The sequence below is a fragment of the Hakea prostrata genome, chromosome 5, assembly GCF_041222555.1.
Source record: "Hakea prostrata isolate BN-2017 chromosome 5, UWA_Hpros_2, whole genome shotgun sequence".
Classification (NCBI taxonomy): Eukaryota; Viridiplantae; Streptophyta; class Magnoliopsida; order Proteales; family Proteaceae; genus Hakea; species Hakea prostrata.
In genome coordinates this window covers 45,275,466-45,299,849 of record NC_142604.1, presented here as the reverse complement: position 1 = coordinate 45,299,849, position 24,384 = coordinate 45,275,466, and the positions used below count along the sequence as shown (strand labels likewise).

Here is a 24,384-nt window from a genome sequence, read left to right as displayed (position 1 = left end):
CAAAACTAACAACTCGTCATCCTTGATACAATTTTATTCCAATTAACCCAACCAGGGAACTTAGATGCAACTAACCAAATCCATCCTTACTAGCAGAATTATTCCATCACAGCCCATATGACAAAGACGCCCTGATAAGACCCTTGAACCAAGCGGGAATTGACATATAGAACCTCCCCTGCAACTCTGAATATCAACTCTTGGCAGCATTCAACTTCATCTGAATATCACGGCACTAACACAAATTCCCAACCTCATGCATGCACGCTGCAAATAGAGAGGTAAACAAAAGCTAGAAGAAGGCAGCAAATGACTTAAAATTGCAACACTGAAATTGATATACAACCAACCCAATTACAAGACTTCCCCCAACCAGAATACCAAAATGATTGCCCCAACCGAGGGTCTTCACCTCCCTGCATGCAAGCTACACAATACAATCGTTCAATCCCCCCTCGCCAATTCCTAGTGCCCACTAATGTAGCCCCAACAATTCGCCAAAGTATTCTAACTAACTACTTCGCACATAGGCCAACATGAGAGTGGCTGCTCCCCAATAGAGCCCTGCCACCTGCTCTTGTCCTCCCCCCCCCACATATGCCATAAACATAATTTCAAGAATCCCTTTCTTGGTCCAATATGAGTTGGTTCTCTTACAAGGTCTTGGTAGAAGTAGCCCCCATTCAATTGGAGCTGCATCAATTGTTGTTGGGTTAGAACCAGTCGATGGTAGATTTCACTTGGATGGTAGTAAACAACAATTAGTCATGAACCCATGGAATATCTTTAGATCAACATTACTTTCTCATGGAACTCTCCTTGAGAAGTTTATGTTATATAATTGCCATCTCTCACCTCTAGAAGGAAAGAAATCTTTTCAGATATGGACGTCCAACTACGGATATCTTGAAATGATTTGGAATTTGGAAAGCCATCTCCTTCGATATTCACATGCTTCTTGTCCCCTAAAGTTTCAAATTTTTGTTGTTTCCTAGGGTTCAACATGATAGGAACATGGTTTTCAAAGCATCTGCCTAGGTGCCTAGGCCCATTTTTGGGTCAAGGCATCCTGGTGTCACCTTGTTGCCTTGGTTCTCCTTGCCCTCTATTGCCTCACCCTGCCTTGTTGCCTTGACAACCATGGATAGGAGACAACTCTCTCCATGGAATGGACATATTGTTGTCTACTAGGGACTTGTTTCCTTTCTCACTATCCAAGCCCTCATTCTTAGGTTTGGCTTTTGAGTTGTTTCCCACCCCCCCCCCCCCCCCCCCACCCACCCATTTAGAGCTTGTTAAATTCATTAATCCAAAAAATGAAAAAGATTTATTCACAGCTCAAACTCAAAGGTCTCCAAAAGAGAAAAGGTGCAAAAATACAAACAGCTTGATCAGAAGAATCTGGGCCAATTACCACAAAAGAAATCATGACAATAATAAGAATAATACACACAAAATGCAAGTTACCTCGAGAAGTCGCCCATTTGAAATAAGCTTTTCACATAAGTCATAGTAAAGATGTCCAGCAAGGAAATTGGAATGACTGCACACAGGAACCTATGGCAAGGAGGGTTTGGGGGGAGGGACGAAAAAAGATTTAGACTATGCTTGCCATGGTTATCAGGATGTGCTATTGCAAGAGATCTTACACTTGACAAGAGATCCATTGCAGCCTTTTTAACTTTATTAATGTTGACATCAGAGTCCAGAGAATTTTCAGGATGATTCCCTTGAGGGCAAATGGAATGTGAAATTGATAACTTCTGCCAAAATCCAATGAGTAGTGGCTCTGAATCCTTTAAACAATTAAACCAGAAACCAACAGAGTTGGAATTAGCACCAAAAAGCTCTGAAAATTTCGGTATCAAGTCCTCATCAACTGGTGAGATACAGAGGGCATGGGTCAGTCTTCTATCTCCCCATAACATTGCTAAACTCTTTTCAAGTGGGATGTGTTTCCGTTTTAGTAGCGTGATGATGATCTTGTAAATGTCATGATGCAAATGCATGTGACCCTGGCATTGCACAATGAGGGAAGGAAATCAAAGTTAAGATATCAAGATTGACAATATTAATCAGGATCCAGGAGTAATATACAGAATATACTAGCTGTTGATACTGAAACTAACCTTCAGTGATAGCAAATCAGAAATTTGATACAATAGCTGCACTGCATTTTCAGTCACCAACTCACTTAGCTCATCTGCAGGGCAGTGCCTTGGAATGATTACATTTGACCATAGCTCCAGCGCATCACGAATATCATTCAAGATTGCCTATACCAATACAACAAGCAAGTGTCATCAACAGTAGCAAGAATGTACATGGAACCTCTGAATGCATGTTTCATGTAGTTTTTTATTGCCAAATAGAAGCCATAGAGTATTGTCACCTCTGACTTTGGCTCAGCCTCCTGGACACAAAGTGCCCGCAAGCAATGTGCAAGTGCTAATTGATGGCATGTCAAAGCACTGTTGATGGAAGATTTAGCAAATACTTTGTCCTGTTTCAATTAGTGATAAATAAAGAAGCATTTTCAAATAGGTCAAGGATCAACTGGAATTAGTGTTACCTTCCATAAAATAAAGAGCAAATTGCACTGGCAACACAAAATGGAGGCATTAAAGCATTGACACCCCACTTTATGTTTAAAAAGCGCAGAGACTCCAAAATTGGATTTTTCTTGGATATATTTGTCAAATTCATCATTGAAAACAGTTAAATTACTGTTTATTTTCAAAAATATCCCTATAATAAACAGTATCTAAAAGGTTTCAGTAATAAATTGGACAGATATATCCAATGAAAATCCAATTTTGGGATCTCTGTGCATTTTAAACATAAAGTTGGGTGGCAGTGCTTTAAGGCCTCCATTTTGGGGTGCCAATGCAATTGCTCTAAAATATAATAACACAAAGTGATGGGGAAATGGCTCACAAGTATAGATATAGCCTCTGAAAAACACTGAATACAATTTTGAAGTCCTTCACTCTCACAAGCTCTCAATGCCCTTCCTTTCCTAATAAGAACCTTTGATTTCTCTAAGAAATCATTCTCTGTCATATAAATATCAGAGAGGAGAATGTCCATAATTTTCAGTTGCATTTTCTGGCATAGATTGGGATAACTTGAATTCATTTCTTCATATGCAAAAAGCTCCTGCACACAATTCAACATTCAACAGTTAACACAATGCAGTTATTCCAACTAGGAACCCCCTCCATAAAAAAAGAGGGCACCAGAATAATCACTTGGAATAGTAAACTAAAGCAAAAAAGACACGAACCTGCTCCAGAATGATGCAAGTTTTCCTTCTTGACCATGCTGGACAAGTCTTTAACATCAAGGAATACAAAGTTGGAGTATTATCTTCCATATCAGATCCATTAAATTCCATGCACTTAATCTGGATTGAAGGGGGCAAAATTTCATTGGTGCATAAACGTACAAATTAAATCCAACAAATAGACACACTTCAGATAATACCTTAACCCACTGTTTCACTAACAGTGTGGGACAACTCAACCCTTCAAGAAAGCTTCCAGCAGTGCTCCAATTCAAAAGGCTATCTATAATGCTTCTCTCTACATCACTGCTTCCACACTGATGGAGAAAATCCAGAAGAAATGCATTTTTTCCACATGTCTCAGTGACAAACTCTAGAATAGAATCTTCAGATAACTCCTCCTGACTCCCCTCTGATTTGTCCCTAAATTTCTTGCACAGTTGCAAAATACAAGTCCATGATGCTCTACAGCATAATTCTAATGCTAGTGAAGCCTGTATAGATATTAATTCAACACTTCAGATGAAGAAACTCAAACAATGGAAGAATTACGGACTTCAGAAGCTATTATGAAGTCTAAACAAATAAAATAACAACAAACATGAGAATAGTAGCAGGGAACTGTAAATTTTCACAGTGATGTTAGAGATTTATGCAGATTGAACTCAGCTCAATGGTACTAAGAGAACAGATAAGGAGGAGATTGGCACGGTCATTGCATCAAACAAAGATAGAGGGAATCTGGCACTGGGAACTTGTTCAATACTCTTTATTTGCTGTGAGATGCAGTGAAGCCCATGGTGAGATGCCAAATTGGACTAACGAGATGCTAGTCAAGTTGCAGGAAGGAAGCCTACTTCATATCCTTCTTCATTCAAACAAGTTCTAGATTACGTTCTAATGTTGATATTACCATCTTCTCCAACTTTTTCCGGGGAAGGGGGGGGAGGGAGTAGAGAATCTTCTCTAATTGATTAGTTACATCTGCAGATTCTGCACTACATCGCTTATCCATCAATGTTGCTGCAGCACTACTATCACCATCACTGTTGTTCTACTACCTTCTAGTTCTGATTCACTTGTTTTTACTGACCTAAGTTAGTATATCTAGCTTAAAGGGGGTAGCCAATGCACAGGCTTCCGCCAATGTTTCTATTTTGGATTCTAGTTGCTAAATCTGAACTTGGTTCTAAATTAAGGATGCTAAGGAAGTTGCTAAATCAACAAGTGGTTTTCTAACTCGGAGTGTATTTGTTTGATGGGTAAGGAAAAGGTAAAATGGGGTATAAGTGTACCTTTCCCATAAAACCCTAAAATTTGAGTTTGTTTGGGGTGGGAGATGCTTCCAATATTCATCTGTCGAGGTGCCGATGGAGTTTTCGCAACCCATGCATTTCAAATAAAGAAATATTTGTTGGAAAGCATTCCAACAAATACAAGAATGCTTAAATCTGACAAATATTGAAGGAGTGACATTTCAACCAAACTAAGTTTGGTGTTTGCAAATGCTGTTTAAAATTGCTTCAAATGAAAATAAATCAAAGGCATCAAAACTGTTAGAATGAAGTAATGAACACCAAGAAATCACGAACAGAAACAAAAACAAATTGAAGGAACACAGATTTGACCACACACCAATGCAATGTTCTACATCAACGGGTGAAGAAGAAGTTTCACAATGCAGAAAGAAGATTACAATAGAGAATTTAATCAATCCCTAGAACAGCATTACAAAATCTCTCACCCAAAACCTTAAGGCCAAAATCCCAAATCTCATACTAGCTCCACCAAGATCACAGCCTCACATGGAACATGTTTATAGACTTTTAATAGGGTAAAGGGGTCGACCCACCCATAGAAGAAATTTCGGTCGAAATGGTCGAAATTTTGAACGAAATGCAGGCTTTTTAGCAGAAGTATATTTTGATCAAATTTTTGGAAATTTCGACCATTTCGGAGGTTTCGACCAAACTTTCAACCATTTTAACATTTCAACTTGTTTTTCCTTAGTTTTTGTTGATTTCTATCCCATTTTCACCTAATTTCCACGACTCCTTTGCCTTCAAACACCTCTTTTGCTCATCTTTTGCCTCCAAACACCTCCTAAGCCACAACAGCTACAAAGGAAACTTCGGCAGCAATAGAATGTGAAGCATGAGCCATACCCAATAGTTCCAATTTTTTTTTTGTTTTGTTCATGCCATAAATGATCTTGTATTGCCCTAAAATTAATATATGTTTAGCCTAGGACTAATGATCTATGATTGTGTTTTGCTAAACTTTTTTTTTTTTATTTGCTACAATTTTTTTAGTTTCCAATTTTAATAATTATTTTCTAAATTACATATTTTGAAAAAATACATATGTATATATGATAAATAGGATTCAACTTAATATATGTGAGACACCATCACTTGATCTAATGGGTCATTTTATTTTGTTGACTTGTTGTATATGTAACCATTCTATCAAACAATTCATGTATGTTGATGATTCTATGCCTGTATACAATACAGTTTGTACTTGTCAGAACTAGTCATTTGCTAGTATACTTGAATGATAAATTTTCAGTGGTTTTTTTTTTTGGCAAAATACTAGTTCCATTGTGTTTATTATGCTTTAAATAGGTAGGAGGCAAGAAATTAGATGAAATGGATGTCATATAAGGCTAGAAACCTAGGGTCGAAATTTCAAAAAAAATCATATGTTTCGACCGAAATTTCGGCCTTTTCTTGGGTCGAAATCCTGGTTTCAACCGAAATTTGTTCCTTGGACCCATCGGGTTGTATCCAATCCCAGAACCAACACTAATCTCACCAGCCAGGTCATTCAAGTCACCCACCAAAACATGTTGGTGCAGGTCAATCTTCAATGCAGGGTATAAAAATTCGGGTCAGACATAACAAAAACAAACTAATACTTTACAGCTCTTTTGGTTTGTAGCAATGTTTTATCAGATTAAGACTTAAAAAACTTTTCGATCTGAGAAAAAACTCAACATTTAAAAAGTTAAAATTGCACCTAACATCTAAAATCCAATCTATTGTTCTTGAACTAGGGCTAGACTTCTTAGCTTTTCTGAATTTTACTCTAAGTATTTGATGAAAAATATCCTAAGTAAATAAAATAAAAAATATGAATATTGTAATAGTTCCAAGCCAGGTTTCTTCAAGTTCAATGCAGATAATTGAATTTGCATACAGGTTGAAACTTATGAAATTCATTAAAGTATGGCCAGAACAGTGTTGGAACCAGGCTAAACCAAGGCATGATTGAAACCTAGTCAAATATAAACCTGATCCTCATCTCATCACAGTAGGCTGCGAAATTGAGTTCTTCCATATAAGTACCACATTAGCAGGCAATACAGTATACCCAGTCATCCAACAGATGAAATTGACCAAATAAGCATCCAAATGTCTCATATTAGCACTTAGTAGGCTTTTTGTTATAGAACACTCACAACCTACTTTCAAAACCTTTTTCTATATCACAGTCCCCAACAAATACCACAAGTGCTGAATGGGTACCTGTTTTACTAGCTTGGATCGGTATAAAATCACACTAACATTATAGAGAGAGGTGACAAGATATTTTAGCTCATGAAACTGGATCCATGTCATTGAAGTAATCTGATCAACGCAATCTGCAGTCCTCTGAAATAAGAAGAACCATATAATTTAGACGATAAAGAAACTAAAATGTCACTGCTCCTGGAATCGTGCAATTATTTTGTTGCAGGATTCAGAAAGCTATCGAAGCATATTAATAGGGGGGAACAAAAATCACTAGCCTGTATGCCTTTCTGTGTCCTGATGGAGATTGTGTAAGCTGCTATTGCAACACAAAGAAAAGTCTTCTGGCTGTCATGAAGCCTCTCTCTCTCAGATTCAGATGTATATGTGTATCTACATGTCAATTGTCAACAATAAAAACACTTCATCAATTACTTTTTTCATGGGCACTAAAATTCCTACATTCTGAAGTTGTAGCATCACATAATGAGACTAAGCATGGATATAGAAAGAGGCTTATATGAGGATGGCAATCAGTGTAAAAATTTTCTGAGTCATTACACAAGAATGTTCACCAAATTCTCAGTAAATTAAATTGAAGACAGGAGTAGGAAAACATATCCTGAAGCAATAAACTTCTTTTTTTAGTGAAACAGCCCAGAGCAATATACATATAATAAATGCTAAAAATGACAAAATCTCTGAGGACATGCCCAAAGTCATAATGTTCCAGGTTGGAAAAACTAAATGAAAAAGACATAATATACAACATATTGAAAGAAAATATTTGTTTGGAAAAGAACTCTTCCAATGAATTACCTGGAGCACATGAAAAACACTTCACAGAATCTACAGAATGCATCCTCAATATAATTCAATCCAGCAGAAGACAGATCAACTTCAGTTTCAACAAGGATATGTTTTTTTGCTGTATTTACAAGTTCAGAAAATGGCTTGCACAAGAAATCCAAGACATTTAAGTAGGAGAACATGGAAACTTCTCCAAGTCTATGGCAACAAATTCTTGACTCCTGAAAATCACATTCCATGACTGTGCAAAGTGTAGCCTTGGCATCCTTTTCTGTACAGAAGGGGAATACACCATTATTCTTGTGAGTAATTTGAAAGTAACTATCCAGTGAAGCAAGCAAGTCAGCCATATGTTGCACATTAGCTCCATTGTTAAGCAAACACCTAATTGCACGCTCATCCTTTAAGCCTCTGGATTCAACATCATTACCCTCAACATTCAATGCAGCAGCATAAAGGCTAAGAATCAAACTAACTGGTGCCAAACCCTGCTGAAACAATTATTCAACTATAAATTACCATGCAACTTGGCAATTGAACACATAACTGAAGGAAATATGCAAGATGCAAGCCATTTACCTGAAAGACATCCCTTGCAGCTTCATTTAGGTGTTTTGCAACTACTCTACATATATCAGTATTTGAAGTTCGGCATTTACTTGCACAATAAAATACAAGATCAAGAATCTCATTCTGGAAGTACTGCGTACTAACCTGCCAAACACTAAGCACATATTACCTTCACAGTGATGACTACATTTAATAGAAGATAAGTTAAACCCAACGTCTTCAGTTACAATGTCTAAATAATAGCCAAATAGCCATTCTTCAAAACTGTCTAAATAATGTTCCACAAACAAGCATGTTGAAAGACTGATTTGAAGGCAATGATGCTGAAATTCCAATTCCAAAACAAGTATATCAATATCATGTACATTTTTGTACAGCCTGTATTAAAAAGAGCTTCACCAAAAGACCACCAGGAAAACGCCAATGATATTTTGACAGGATGCAGCAAACTATCTCAGTTAAGAATGATGGTTTTAATTAAATATAACCTGTTAGGGTTGGATTCTTGCTGTATTTGGACCTCTAAAGTCCTGATTTTATTTGGTTTTATTTCCTATTCAGTTGTGGACATTGTAATTGAACCTACAAAAAAAAAATCTAAAGGTATTGTAGTCTTGACAACCAAGTATGAAGCTCCACAGCTATATTGTTTTCTCAGTCCTAAGTTCTCTTTACATAACAAAAAGCAACAACAGAGGGTAACATGGTAAAAAATTCGAGGGAAACTCAAGTTTCGACCAGGTGAAAATGGGAAACTTATGTGGAAACTTGGGAAATTTCGAACCGAGGACTTTTCCGTACAAGTTTCGACATCAAGTTTCGACAGGTTTTAGAGAGTATTTTGGGGTGGGATCCTGTATTTAAGCTAATTAGAGTATAAAGAATACAATTTTGCTAAAAAAATCAATGTAGATATGTCATTCAATGTACATAACATCAATGTAGAGTTGTCCAAAAAGTACATTATAAACTTAACTACTTTAGCACATAACATTCAATATATAATTTATAACTTCAAAATAGTTAACAATAAAAGGAAAATACAACTTAGTGTTAAGAGGAGTGCCAAGAGTGGATTCATCCTGTGAGCTGAGTAGTACTATGCATGTAACATCCTCTCCTCCAACCAACGAACATAGACATCCCATGACATTTTATGCCTATGGTTGTCAAGTTAATCGACAACTGTAACTTTATGAGTCTGGTCATCAATATGCTTAAGATAACCAACCTGAGGGAATACGCACTTTGGATAGGGAAGTCCTGATGGAGGGGGTATTTGTCGTGGGTATTTGGGGAAACATGAAATAAACAAAAAAAATTGAAAATTTGGGAAAGCTACAAAATTTACAAGAAAAAGTCCCCAAGTTTCCACGAAATTTTCCAAGTTTCCCACGAAATTTCCCAAGTTTCATACAAAATTTGGGAATTTTTTTTCCTCATGAACCAGCTGGTCTAACTGGGTTGAACCAAGTTTCAACAGGTTTCGAGGTTTTAACAAGTTTCGACGAAATTTCGACAGTTTCGATTGAAACTGAGGACTTTTTTTCGGTCCTCATGAGTTTCGTTTCGCGTTTTCCAAAATGGAAAATTTCGGCGGAATTTCACAAGTTTTGATGGAATTTTGTTCTATGGAGGGTAAGATTAGTTAGAATCCTTTGTTCCATAATTATCAATATACTCGAGGGTGCTAAACTATGAGCAAAATTAACACAAAAACGTCTTCATTCCTTCCAAAAGTTGAAATTGGTAAAACTTGGGACTTCTATAGTTTTGCAAAAGGAAATGGTGTAATACCATAGTTGGCAAAACCTCAAACCTTTAGGAATATGTATTCACTTAAGATTGATGTCATGATTCAATTTTATGGATAATGCCACAAAAGAGAGTGTCAACCAAGTTAACTAAACAATTTGAAGATATACCGAAATCAGGGACATGTAGAGTAATAATTCAGCAGAAATACACTTCTTGAGCATGAACACTGAAATAGTTTAAACTGAAGGCCAAGGATGACCTCCATGCAATAGTACATGTATCATAGTTCAATCATCTATACAGAAGGAGATTTGAGAATAGAAACTAAACCAAGGCTGAAGCAAAAGTATGTATGTTGGAGGAGGCTAAGAGTATTGTGATACCTCCCATTAAATTGAAGAAGAAATTTATAAAAAGGGCGGCCAAATGTCCAAAATTCATGGAACAAAATGCTAGGCAAACAAGAAGAAAATACACATTAGATATGCTATCTGAGATACACAATTTAACAGATAAATATGTGTCAATATAGGTTATAATGACGGAAGAACATATTTTACCTTGACAATGATAGCTACAAATAAAGCTTCGTGGAATTGAGTTTCAAAAAAAAAAAAAAAAGTACAAAATATTGATGAAATAAATTATAGATTCATATTATTAACAGAGAGAAGAAAGCCTGCCCATGTCTGACAGAAGGTTTGAAATAGGAGCAGATATAAAATCATTAAGCCTACGACACCCAGTTAATGTTAGATGTGCCATATAATTTGTAACATAAATTGGATTGAGTTTTCATTGTTCCTGCTTAAAAATTTTCCTATTATAACGTAGCATCAGTTTGAAGCAGAGGATGTTACCATGCAATCGTGGGAAATGGAACTTAGTGCACATTTTAATACGTCAACAACGAGTGAGTATCCACCATCTCCTTGCAAGAAGAGGGAAGAAAATATCCTGCGTGCAGTCTGCGTAAAAAATGCCAACTCCATAAGATCACTAGCTAATTAAGAAAAATTTTAAACCCATAAAGTATGCGAGTGAGGGTTACTAGCATTGCACCTTGCAAAATTGATCCTTTGCCGATGATTTTAAACACTCAGCAAGTGCTGCCATGCAGAAGACATTTACTAGATCTCCATCAAAACATGTATACTCCCCAACCATAAACAGAACACATCTGTTCAGGTTGGCAACAAGGAGGCCTTGCAACTTCTCAGATGCCTTGACATCCAAGACCCTAAAATATTCATTGCAGATGGGAATTCATTACTAATTTCATTTTCTTAGGATAAAAATGATTATCTGTGACTTTGTGTAAGCAAGAATATTCAACCCCAGAATCCAATGCATAAACTGTTAAACATAGTTTAAGAAATTGAATAATATATCAACCAAGTACAACCTAAATGAATAAAAATAACTCCATAAATTTCAAGGTAGAAATGTAGGCTCAATTCATACCTCAACCATGGTCCAACCTGTTCCACCAGTTTGAGTATCCTTCTATATGCATTACCATCCTTAGTTTTACTCCCTAGTACACACCTCACAATGGTTACAACCAATTCAACAACCAGCGTGGCTAGTTGAGGATCCGAGTTCTCCTTTACCAACACCGGCAACATCCGTCCCTCAACTTTCTTCCCCTTTACTGATTTGGACTCATATGCAACAGAATAAATGCCCTTCAGCCTCTCAATAACCAAAAACGCCTCGCGCTCAGCTTCCCCATACATCTTCCAAGCCTCAAAACAATGGATCAAATTAAGCCTCTGCAACTCTATTGCATAAGGATTCCCCGACAATTGCGAAGCTATACAAGATAAACAATCCAAACAAAGCTTGTATGTATCAAACACTTCAATGACCCTAACTTCTTCTTCTCCGCCTGGTTTTGGTGATTCAAGTAGCCGCTTTGGCAGTAACGATACAGATCTATTGAGAAATGGAAGGAACTTCTTTGCTAGAGTACGGAGTACCGTTGATTCAGCCTCGTTCTTCTTCTTAATCTTTTGGTTCTTCCTTAGCTTCTTTGAATCGTTCTCATCTTCAACTGTGAGTAAATCTGCGAAAGGTTTGAGTATATCTGAGTAGCTTTCGTGGAGACCTTCGTATTCGGACTTTTCCAGCTTTGTGAGTACAGAGGATTCCAAGGTGGAATCCATGGAAGAAGGAAGAGCAGTGCCACTGAGTTGCAGATGTGAAATAAAATGAACGAAATGCAAGGGCGCCAATTTTGCTCGCTTTTGGTTATTCAAAGAGCGTTCGAGCGGCTTACCGAAAAGAAAAAAGAAAAAAATAAATAGAGCGTTAGGCAGGTTTCAAATAATAAAACGTAAATTTCAGCGCCACCCCTTGAATTATCCTATTTATCAATTAGGCCCTTATAAGGTGAATTATTTTTAATTTATTTTGGTGGAAGGTGAAAATATATTTACAGCACCCCAATTGTTAGAAAATCACAGTTAAATGTTGTTAGAAGCATGTTAAACTAATAGAAAATCTTATATTGACTTGTCTCTTTGTCTTTCTCTAAAGTGTATTATTGCTTCCTCTCCTAATCATAAATTTTCGTTGAGTTTAATTGGGAGATATGATTCATAGGTAGAAAAATCGATGGCCCCCACGGATTTTTATTCACTTCTTAATTTTCTTTTTTCTTCTTTCGAATACCAAACAGAATCAATCAACATAACATAATCGAATCATTCCCAAAAAAATGAATATGATTAATTATCTATAAGAGAGGGAATGAGTAACGTACCCAATAAGTTTACTTCCGAGAAGGAATTTGCAAGCAGTACTCAAACTAAATCATTCCTTTAAAAATCGATTTTAATCGCAAACAACTTCAGGCAGCATTTCATTCCTTTTCAGAAATTCTTAGTCGTCGTGCTTTAAGATTATTAAAGTTAGGGTTTAAGCACACCTTTGGAAGTGTCATAACGGCATTCACGACTGCGTGAGCGCAAGCCAACCCATGCCTAGAATTTGAAGAGCAGTAGTGGTAAAATGCCTTCTAGATTCTCGACGTACTCTTCTCTGATTTTCCGTTTTTCAATTAAATGGAAAATATGAGTGCAGCAGAATCTGAATTGGAATGCTTGTTTGCTCAGAACAATCTCCTGCTAAATCCAAAATATGGAAATACTCTGTTAGTGTTCTTGTTGTCTTGTGGTAGGAGGCTTGGGAGTGAATATGATCCACGATGTGAAGTTATTATCATTTAATTAGTATTTTAAAAACTTGAAATCAAGACTCATTGTCTCTCTTAAAACCGATTCAAAATTGGTAAGAACCGTCTCAGAAACTCCTTTAATCTCAGTAGACCTGATTTGAATCGGTTAAGATCCCGATTCAGATTTTTTAAATCCCTGTATTAAGATTTATGTTGTTGAACATCTACACGTAAATCAAGTATTACCATTTAAAGGCAAGTGTTCAGAAAGGGACATGGTGAAAGCAGTGGGTTTAATAGTCCAGCCATAAGCTTCAGTTAAGATAGAAGGGTTGCACTCCCTTGAAGTTTTTGTTGATGTTCTTGATTGTTTTTACAGAATTAGCTGTTGAAATATCTTTCCATGTGGAAATAAAGGGGCATTCATATTCAATCTCCGTTGGTATGAACTTAAGATGATATCATTCAAGCATGTATTGTGCAGCCAATATTTTGGTCAAAGTAAAGAAAGTAAGGTACATGAAAAACCTAAACTGAGGTTATCTGTTTTCTTTTTGACAATGCCATGATTATAATCTTTTTTTTTTTTTTTGATATATATGTTGATTTTGCTCTGATCATAATCAATTGATCAGAAATTTGTGGGAGTTCGACCATAAATCAGAATTTTGTGAGAATTCAATCAATTTACTAAACTTAGATATGGGATAATATTGAAAATAGATAGATGAAAACTAATTAAGACTAACTCAATTAATAACAAGGGTCAATAGATGAATTGAATAACTTAAGAAATTACATTAATTTTAGTGGTCAATTTTTTTTGGGTGATTTAGAAAATTTTCTATAACAAAATAATAGGGTTTTAAAGTTCTGTTTACAAAAATATCCCTCAACTATTTCAAACTCTTTTTATCCCCAGTAGTCAGTAGGTAGTAGGCACACCTCTGTGGCTGGTGCTATTTTTTATTCTGAATTAACCAGTACCTCGTATTAATAGTAGAATATAATTAGAAAGCTATCCCCGAAGTGCTTCATTTGACAAATGGTAAATTATGAAGAACAAAAAAAGGCTATCACTCATTTGTACTTAAAACTGTTACTCCTTCTCCCTTTATTTTTTTATAAATGGCCAAATTATCCTATTTTGTCCCTTTAATCAGTGAAAGTCATTTCTTACTTTTATTCATCAATTTTTTTTTCTTCCTTTTCTCCTTTTTTTCAATAATTTTTCATTATGTACAACTAGGTGTGTTTTTTTTTTTCTCCTTTCCCACTCTTTTATAAGAGTTTTTAATTTTTAATTTTTTTTTATAGATTCGTATAAAAGAAGGAGAAATAAAAAAATACATCTAATAATTTTTACTAAGTTCTAAAAAAATGAAAATAAATAAATAAAAATAAATACATCCAACTACATTTAATCGACTCTTACGGTCTTACCCCCCCCTCCAAAAAAAAAGTAAAGATCAACATATATAATTGATCAAAGAGATAAAAACAAAGGGTAATTTCGTTATTTTAAAAAATCAAGAGAAAATAAGAGGTAAAAGTTGATTTTTTGGGTGAAATTTGTAAGGAGTAAAAGTAAATAGTGACATTTTTTTGGTAGAAAAAGTAATAGAGACTAAATATAAGGAAGAGATAGAAAGTTTCCCAAAATTATATCTCTAGTATTGGCCAATCTTGATAAGAATGGTTTTGCAGTTGTGCAAATGCTTCCATGCAGTCCTTTAATCGTGACACATGATATTTTATAAATTCAACACTTATAATTACAAGGTTCAGGAGATTGTATTCATTGAATTTCTAAAACGCCATATGTTGCCATTTGAAAATGCATAACGTTTCCTTGGTAATGATCATAGTCTCTTGAAGAAAGAATTATTTAGCAGGGTGTGCTTCCACAAGACCAATCAGTTACCTATATGAGATTTTCATCCTCTTAATTTTTAACAAAGAAATGGATGGCTCCTTATGGATGAGTGACATATGTTTATAGATTATATCAAATGGTTGAGGTTAGATTTAAAAATATATAAAGTCTTTTATTTTAGAGTTTTTTCATTTTGTCCACTTAAATTGGACCCAATTTGTCCACTTAAGTAGTAAATATTTCAGTTGGCCCAATTTTATCAACTTGAAATATTACAAAAGCACAATGTTAGTTTTTCGTTTACTTTTGAATTTAAAATTACCATTTTACCTATGGAGTGAAAGGAACTTCTTCACAAAACTTATTTCAATTTTTTTCAAATCTACAAAAGAACTCCCTGTTCTTTAAACTTAGGAAACACCAGTGGAGCAACAAAAACACTGGAGTTCCATAAGCTTTGCATATTACAAAAAAATACAAATATATGAAACAATGGTAACATTATCAGCAACACCTCGGGTGCCGGATTATCCTCAGTCATTGACTCTGTTTTAGAAGCGTAATATCCGATGATCAATGCAATAATGTTCCTATGAGTCAACCCAACATCTTTGGCTCTTCCAGTCATCCCCAATGAGTACAAACGTTGCCAGATCTAACTTATTCACCTCAACTAGATCTGGTACAATACTGGCACCGGAAGTCGTCGTCATCATCATGGATAAGAAATCAGAGGAATCCAAGAACACCAACCATGATGAAATAATGGAAGCTTTGAGGAGAACAAACGAGAATTAGGGCACAACAGAGAGATGTGGATAACAAATAATTTTTATTTACTTAATCCACTACTATTGGAATTGGTGGTAATACTCCATATATATCAATTCAATAATTGAAGAGGAAAGATATCCTTATATAGATTCGTTTTCCTAAATATAGAATACCTGCAGCAGAAGTAATTTAGAATCACATTCCTCCACAATCCCATCACCAGTTTAATTCCGCATTCTCTAGAAAAGGGAATAAAATTCCATAACCCGAATGCTTTGAGGATGGAAGAAAGCAGAGATCAAGACGAGGGAGAAAATCCACATAGAACCTTCTAGAGAGAGAGAGAGAGAGAGAGAGAGAGAGAGAGAGAGAGAGAGAGAGAGAGAGAGAGAGAGAGAGAGAGAGAGAGAGAGAGAGAGAGAGAGAGAGAGAGAGAGAGAGAGAGAGAGAGAGAGAGAGAGAGAGAGAGACACCTTTCAGGAAAAACTCACATATGAATAATCTCGTACATCTTCAATGATGCGGTGGTTACCAAAATATATAATATATTTTGTAGCTGCCCTAAAAGTGAATTTTCAACTTTGCCCTGGGGAAAAAAATTTTATTAAAAAAAAAAAAAACCCCAGGGGAAAAAAAAAAAAAAAAAAAAAAAGTAAAGGGGGGGGGGGGGGGGGGGGGAAGGGGGCGGGGGGGATGGAGGGGGGGGGGGGTTGTGTGTTCTTTTTTTTAATTTTTTTTTTTTTTAAAAAATAAAGTGATTTTTTATTAAAAAATTTTTTTTTGTTGTGGTGGGGGTGGGGCGGGGTCTGTCCCGGGGGGGGGGGGGCGGCAAGATACGAGCTCGACCTTGAGAGGTCGAGGTACGTCTCCGACGAACAAGTCAGTACCAATAATATGATCTCAACTACTCAATAGAGAATTCAAGTAATTGATCACAAGAAGTATGAATACCTCCCCTCTAGTGTTTACCAGAGGTCTTTATATAGTGTATGGTGATAGAGTTATATTCGAAATAACCTGCTATGAGTTATTGTAGGATAGTAACTCTTTTAGAAGAGTCCTTTTACCTAACTAACTCTCTTTTCCAGTTGTTTGGTGATAGGAGTCTACCTATACCAGGCCATCTCAATAAGTGTGGTCGGTCCTACCATGAATCGCCTGGCCGGATCCTGCTGGGTTGTAATCCTGGTCGGACCGTTCATCCCTTGGTTCAGACCGGGGATGGCCACTTTAGTTATTAACATAAGCCCCCTAATCCGTTTGTGGTCGAGAAATATATGCTCGGCTCAAGGGATTATTTTTCATTTAGAGGTTATATGGTCGGTTCGACCAACACGCTTTTCCTCGAAAACTGTAACGTCCCACTTCTGCTGAGCCGTCTTTTAAGCACACATATCGACGCACGACCTTCGAAGTTTGTACATGTGTGACACGTGTCATAGCTGTCATTTCATGATTAATGTTCGTCATTATGATGAAGAGACTCTTCATCTTCAACCGTCCATCTGAATGTTAGCTACGACCATTAGATGAGAATTTAACTTTTTGAAATTCATATCATGGCATATAGACTCATCATGATCGTTAGATTGGAATCCACAAATTTCAATAAGTATGTCACTTCTTCTTCCTTCCTTCATTTCATTTCTTCTCTGCGTACTGGTCTGTGTCTTTTCTCTGCAAGTTTGGAGTTTTGAACACAACACTGTGTTTGAAGTTTCTTCCTCTGTTGGAGAGACGAAGGTTGGGTTAAAGCTTCTAGTCTTCCTTCCTCTATCTCCTCGTCCGTTTGCTTCAAACAAGTAAGTGTTTTTAACTTTATTCTTGTTTCTCTGCATTTCGAAAGCCTGGTTCTTTATGGCAGAGTCTTATGTGGTGTTTTTCTGTGTTTTCTGCCTATGTTTCTTCCCCTTTTTTCTTCATATTCCCTTTATTTTAAAGAACCATGGTAATAGTGAAGAGAGGTTCTGCCATTTTGAAACATAGGAGAAATTTAGACGAAGGACCATCCTGTTCTGAAACTCCCGAACACCCTGTATCTCCCGACCTTAGCCATGATGGTAGGTCCGAAGATGTACCCGAGGCCTCTGTTGGTCGAGAGAATCGTAATAGGGAAAGTGAGGAGGTAGTGGATTCCCGTCCAATTATAATCGGTCAAAGTGCTAGAGCTCGTTTCAAGGCTGAGCGGCAGCGGTGGAAAGATAGTTTGACCCTCGAGGAGTATAAGCTCGAACAGATCAAAGAGTTGACTCCCGATCATATTGACTATGACCCCTACTCATCTGGTCCCGACTTCATACCTTCCCAAATGACAGAGGAACGTCTAGAGTACCTTAGAGTAAAATATGAGATTCCTTCAGATCATAGGATACGTGTACCGACCACCTATGAGCGTGCCAATTCTCCTTCCCCGGGTGAATTTGCCCTTTACGAGGATGCTCTGAAGAGTGGTTTTCGTCTTCCCGTACATCCCCTGTTTATAGGCGTAATGGTACATTTTAAAATGTGCCCGGGGATGTTTGTGCCGAACAGTTGGCGAAATTTTATTTGCTTTTGGGGTTTTTGCCAAAGGGTAGGTGTTCGACCATCCCTGGCTTTGTTCCTCCATTTCTTCATGGCGAAGAGGCAGGAGCAGGATGGTTGGTTCTACCTCTCGAAACGTACCTTCTCCCAATGTGGTTGGGAGGGTAATTTTGTTGGGACGGGGACCCTGCCCTCCAATACCAAAGGTTGGCGTCCCAAATATTTCTTTGTTCGGCCACCGTCCAAACCTTCATTCCCCATTTCCTGGGTTCGTGGACCGACTACAGGTTCCAATGACATCCCTACCTTATCTGGAGCCGAGCAACTTGCTAGGGAGAAGATTCTTCGGCTTCCTTCCGAAGATAAGAACATGTATGCCGTTCACGGCCATTGTCCGGAATATCCCAATATCTTTGCGTTATTGGGGATTCCTTCCTGGTGAGTATTACTCTTGGTTGTTGGTATCTTTATTTTTGCGACTATCTCTTTGTGTTCGATAGTAATTCTTCTATCCTTTTTTCAGTGATGCTTAATCGGGCAAACGTTTCCCGGGCAGCTGATGAGGACATGGAAGAAGCTGAAGCTCGGATCCCTACCAAACCCGAGCGAGCTCGGTCAGATAAAAGAAAACAAGTTCAATCCGTGCCGAAGAGACCGGCAGATGCGTCCGACCTTCCTCCTAGGCCGAGCAAAAAGAAAGCTTCTTCATCCTTTATTGCAGGCTCGGGAGAGGATGTGGATGCCTCCCCTTCTGTACCTCCTCGGGATATTCCGAGTACCCAATCTGTAGATGCTTCATCCAGTGGATCCCTTAGAGCTGGATCTTATGTTTTAAACAACACTACTGATGGTACTGAAGTTGCCAAGGCATGGTTGCCGGGAGCTTTACTTCCTACCGACCAACAGTTTCTTCGGAAAATTGGACCTACCCGTACTGAAGATATAATGACAAGGTATGCGGTTTCTGCATGAGTTTACTTTTCTCGTACAGTCCTCCTTATTTATCATTTTTGGTTTTTCTTCTTGGTAGGTTGGTTTGTGCTTTAACCCAAGCTTGGGGAGGTAATTTGGAAGCTGCTCGGAAGGATCAAACCACCATTTATCACCTGGACGATAAAGTCAAGGATTTAAGTGGTCGGTTAGAGAGTGTAACCAGTGAAAATGCTGCTTTGAAGGATGAGAAGGCGATCACCGATGCTCGGGCTTTATCTGCTGAAGAACGTATCTCGACCCTTGAGCGTGAGGTTGCCAACTTGAAAATTTCCTTGGAGGATAAAGATGTTGCCCATAGTAAGATCGAGCAAGAGAAGGATCAGTTCATCAGAGATTTGACCGATCAACTTGCTCGAGCGTGTCCGACCACATTCGAGAATCTTTCCGAGGAGTTACGTCGGGAAGTTATTCACAAATGGGTACGCACTAAAGGTTGCATAGGATTTGTCTCCAAGGTTGCAGCCCCAGGTTTCAATTATGGTCGGAGAGATGCCTTCACTAGGGTTATTGAAAATTACCCAGAGATCGATCTTGGACTGTTGGAGAAATATGTTGATCCGGCAATCTTTGACGAACTGAAGCTTCCCCGACCATCTTGGGCGGCTGATAAGGAGGCTTTCCGGTTGCCGAAGAGGGTCAGTGTTCAGGATTTTTTAGACTCCGACTGGGAACCGGCCCCTGAGGAGGAGGATGAAGCCGGCCCCTCAACGACCAACGATGCAGCTGATACTTTGGCGACCACTAGTCCAAACAATTCAACCGACTTGATATCTTCTGATAATGTTGTTGCCGACTAGCTTTAATTTTAAACCATCAGGTTTTTGTAATGGATAATTTATCATAGGTTTTTTTCCTATGTAAATTTTTGTTCATCAATGATATCAGAATTTTGCAAGTATACTTGTTCGGTATATATTATTTCTGGCATATTCCTCCTTGTACACCAAGTATACTTGGTCGTGAGAAGACCATTGTTCGGTATAGTAGTGTTTGTTCGGTAATATAACCTTGTTTGGCATATTTCCCCTTTCATATCAAGTTTACTTGGTCGGTAAGATAACCTTGTTTGGCATATTCCTCCTTCACATCAAGTTTACTTGGTCGGTTTAATACCCTTGTTCGGTAGACAAAGGTTTACTTTTGTATCATCTCAAGCCATGCTGTTCGGTATAGTAAGGTTTTGTTCGGTCAAGAACTAAGTAGCTGTTCGTCAACAACTGCTCGTCCATAACCCCTTCCTCCCGGGCATGTTAACTTGGTATGATTCTGGAGTTTTTATGCCTAAGAAATTTTAGGTCTTTGTTGCCTATCGAGTGTAGGTCTTTTATGCCTGAGAATTTCAGGTCTTTGCCTGAGAATTTCAGGTCTTTTCTGCCCGAGAATTTCAGGTCTTTTCCTCCCGAGAATTTCCCCCCAAACTTTTCCTCGAGAATTTCGGGTCTTTTTCCGCTGAGAATTTCAGGTCTTTTCTGCCTGAGAATTTCAGGTCTTTTCCGCCAAAGTTGAGTAGAAATTTGTAGAAATGTCTTTATTTATATATAAAAACTGATCTGACTTCTTGGGATTATGAATCTCCCATGTTGTCTACATACTGAAATAAATGGCAAAGCGGAATAAAACGCTCAAAATTTTTCATGTTTACGACTTTCTCAGATGCTATTCTTATTGATAGTATTTCCTGAGATTGTTCGTATTCCATGATCGAGGGATCCTGTCGCTCGTCTCCGGATCTTGTAAATGATATGCTCCGGGGGCGACTTGTCGTATAACTATGTACGGTCCTTCCCAATTTGGGGATAGCTTCCCTTGATTGGTCGGATCTGAAGCAGCTGTTCGGCGAAGTACCAGTTCGCCTGGCAAGAATTGTTCATTTCGAACTTTGGCATTATAATATGTCGCTATTCTTCTTTGATATTCTTCAAGACGGAACTGAGCTTTGTCCCTTACTTCATCAATCAGATCCAGATTGGTTCGCATTCCTTCGATGTTTGCTTCTTCTTCGAATTCTATTTCTCGAAGCGATCCAATTTGGATTTCTACTGGGACTCTGGCTTTTGCTCCATATGCTAGTCGGAATGGAGATTCTCCTGTGGTCGTCCTAGGAGTTGTTCGGTACGACCACAGTACACTAGGTAGTTCATTTACCCATCTCCCTTTTAGCTGGTCAAGCCTTTTCTTGAGCCCGTCGAGCATGGTTCTATTAGTAACCTCGACCTGGCCGTTACTTTGGGGATAAGCTACTGAAGAAAATCTATGCTCGATCCCTTGTTCCTTGCAGAATGTTGAGAATGCTGCATTCTCGAACTGTTTTCCATGGTCGGTTACTAATATTTTTGGAACTCCATATCTGTACGATATGTTATGCTTGACAAAACGCTTCATCTGCTCGGTACTGATAGTTGCAAGGGGTTCAGCTTCTACCCACTTTGTAAAGTAGTCTATTGCTACTACCAGGTACTCTCTTCCTCCCGATGCTTTAGGTAATTTCCCTACCAGGTCTATTCCCCATCTTGCAAAAGGTATTGGGGATAGAGTAGATGTTAAAGGGACTGCAGGGATATGGGAGATCTTTGCATGTGCCTGGCACTTGTCACACTTCTTGACGAAGTCTTTGGCATCTTCTTCTAAGGTCGGCCAATAGAATCCTTGGCGTATTATTGTATTAGAGAGTGTTCGGGATCCTACGTGTGATCCGCAGGTTCCTTCATGAACTTCTCTTAACACATTTGTAGCTTCTACTGGTCCCAAACATCTTAGAAGTGGTCGGGTGAAGGATCTTTTGTATAATAATCCGTCCCTGATCGTGAACCTGGCTGCTCTCTGTCTTATTGCCCGAGCAGCTTTTTGGTCTTCTGGGAGTTGGTCGTTGTCAAGATAATGTATGATCGGCTCCATCCAACCCTGGTCGGTTGTAATTTGCATGTGGTCGACCTGATTTATGCTAGGGCTATTCAGTTCTTCAAGGTAGATCACTGGTGCTTGGACATTCATTCCGTCCGTAGCCAAGCGAGATAATGAATCAGCCTGGTCGTTTTCAACCCTTGGTACTTGAGTTATTTCTAACTCTTTAAAGTACTGTTTGTAGTTGTTGACCAAGTTCAGATATTTCTCCATTCTCCTTTCTTTAGCTCCATAAACTCCCTTCACCTGATTTACAATCAGCTGTGAATCACTTTTGATCTCCAGATGTTGAATGCTTAAAGCTTTGGCCATCCTGAGTCCTGCTAACATAGCTTCGTATTCAGCCTCATTGTTGGATGCTTTGAACTTGAAACGAAGGGCATATTTTATTTCAAATCCCCCAGGACTCTTCATTAATAGACCTGCTCCACTTCCTTGCGAGTTGCTTGACCCGTCCACGAACAGAGTCCATCTTTTGATTGATTCTACCCCTTGCTCGTCCTCCTCTTGACTTCTTTCTTGTTTTTCAACAATGAAGTCCGCCGGGGATTGAGCCTTGATACTTGGTCGGGGTTTGAATTCTATTTGATGTTCGCTCAATTCCACGGCCCATGTCACCATCCTTCCGGCCAAGTCCGGTCGGTGAAGAATTTTTTGAGTGGTAAATTCGTCATCACTGTAATGGGATGAGATTGGAAATAAGGACGGAGTTTTCGGCGCTATAACCGGTGCTGGGGCTTGTTTGTCCACTTGGGTAGCGAGTCTCGGCATCATTCAGGACATGACTAACATAGTAGACAGGCTGTTGTATGTTACCCTCTTCTTGCACGAGAACTGCACTAACCGCTACCGACGAAGCGGCTAAATATAGCTGTAGCTCCTTCTTTCTGGTTGGCATAACAAGTAAGGGTGGTCTGGATAGTTTGTCTTTTAGATCCTCAAATGCTCCCTGGCATTCATCATTCCAGATGTTTCCTTTACGACTGCTACTTGTTTTAAAATTTTGAAAAATGGCAGGCATTTCTCCCCGATCTAGAAATAAATCTATTCGGTCTTTGCCACCCGACCAGTTAGGCATTGGACTTCTCTCGATGGTTTTGGGTGCTTTCATATCCAAAATTGCCCCGATTTTCTCGGGATTGGCTTCGATTCCTCTTTGGGATACCATGAACCCGAGGAATTTGCCCGAAGATACCCCAAAAGCGCACTTTTCGGGATTGAGCTTCATCTTGTATTTCCGGAGTACTTTAAATACTTCTGCGCAGGTCGATCGGATGATTTTCTTTTGAGATGCTTTTCACCAGCATGTCGTCCACATACACTTCCATATTCCGACCAATTTGATGTTTGAAAATTTTATTCACCGCTCTTTGGTATGTTGCTCCCGCATTTTTTAGACCGAAAGGCATTACTTTATAGTAATAGCTGTCCCTATCAGTCATGAATGCCGTATGCTTTTCGTCATCAGGATGCATAAGGATCTGATTGTATCCTGAATATGCATCCATGAAACTGAGCATTTCGTGTCCTGCTGTTGCATCTATAAGAAGGTCGATTCTTGGCAGTGGATAGTGGTCCTTTGGGCAGGCTTTGTTGAGATCTGTGTAATCAGTACACATCCGCCATTTCCCGTTTGCTTTTTTGACCATTACCACATTAGCTAGCCATTGCGGGTGGTCCGTGCGTTTTATAAAGCCAGATTGTTTTAGCTTTTGCACTTGATTCGAATGGCTTCATGCTTTTCAATGGCGAAGTTTCTTCTTTTCGAACAACCGGAATTGCCTGTGGATCAATACGAGTTTATGCTCAGCCACCTCCCCTGTCGATCCCTGGCATGTCTTGACCGACCAAGCGAAAACATCGGAATTCTTTTTTAGAAACTCAGTGAGTTCTGATTTGAATTCTGCTTCTTGCTCGGAACCGATCATGGTACCTTGCTCATTCTGGCCGGGATTGAAGTGGATTTTTTCTAGCTTTTCCACCGGTTCGGCTCTTTGCAAGGTTTCTTCATCGCGGTCGTCTCTAACTTCAATGGTCATGGTCGACTTCGTTCTTTTCTTTTTCCGCATGTAGTCATTGTAACTTTGCCGGCTACTTTTCTGGTCGGCTAAACATTCTCCAATTCCCTTAGTGGTCGGGAATTTCATCTTCATGTGTAGCGAGGAGACCACTGCTTCAAGTGCACAGAGGGTTGGTC

The 24,384-nt window shown here is 38.5% G+C and overlaps 1 protein-coding gene across 1 annotated transcript in view; it reads right to left on the bottom strand.

Annotated features, from left to right (window-relative positions):
* The window catches only part of LOC149016097 (separase-like), a 32,056-nt gene extending 19,857 nt beyond the window's left edge, over positions 1-12,199 (bottom strand). The window contains exons 1-14 of the mRNA XM_089157234.1: positions 11,404-12,199; positions 11,002-11,179; positions 10,800-10,907; positions 8,191-8,325; positions 7,621-8,099; positions 7,080-7,194; positions 6,817-6,942; positions 3,487-3,780; positions 3,287-3,406; positions 2,938-3,159; positions 2,393-2,503; positions 2,130-2,276; positions 1,650-2,015; positions 1,468-1,557 (exon numbers count right to left, since the gene is read on the bottom strand). Coding sequence (XP_089013360.1) covers positions 1,468-1,557; positions 1,650-2,015; positions 2,130-2,276; positions 2,393-2,503; positions 2,938-3,159; positions 3,287-3,406; positions 3,487-3,780; positions 6,817-6,942; positions 7,080-7,194; positions 7,621-8,099; positions 8,191-8,325; positions 10,800-10,907; positions 11,002-11,179; positions 11,404-12,107 — 3,195 coding nt within the window. The 5' untranslated portion in view covers positions 12,108-12,199. The remainder of the gene's footprint in view (positions 1-1,467; positions 1,558-1,649; positions 2,016-2,129; positions 2,277-2,392; positions 2,504-2,937; positions 3,160-3,286; positions 3,407-3,486; positions 3,781-6,816; positions 6,943-7,079; positions 7,195-7,620; positions 8,100-8,190; positions 8,326-10,799; positions 10,908-11,001; positions 11,180-11,403) is intronic.
* Between the last annotated feature and the right edge of the window lie 12,185 nt (positions 12,200-24,384).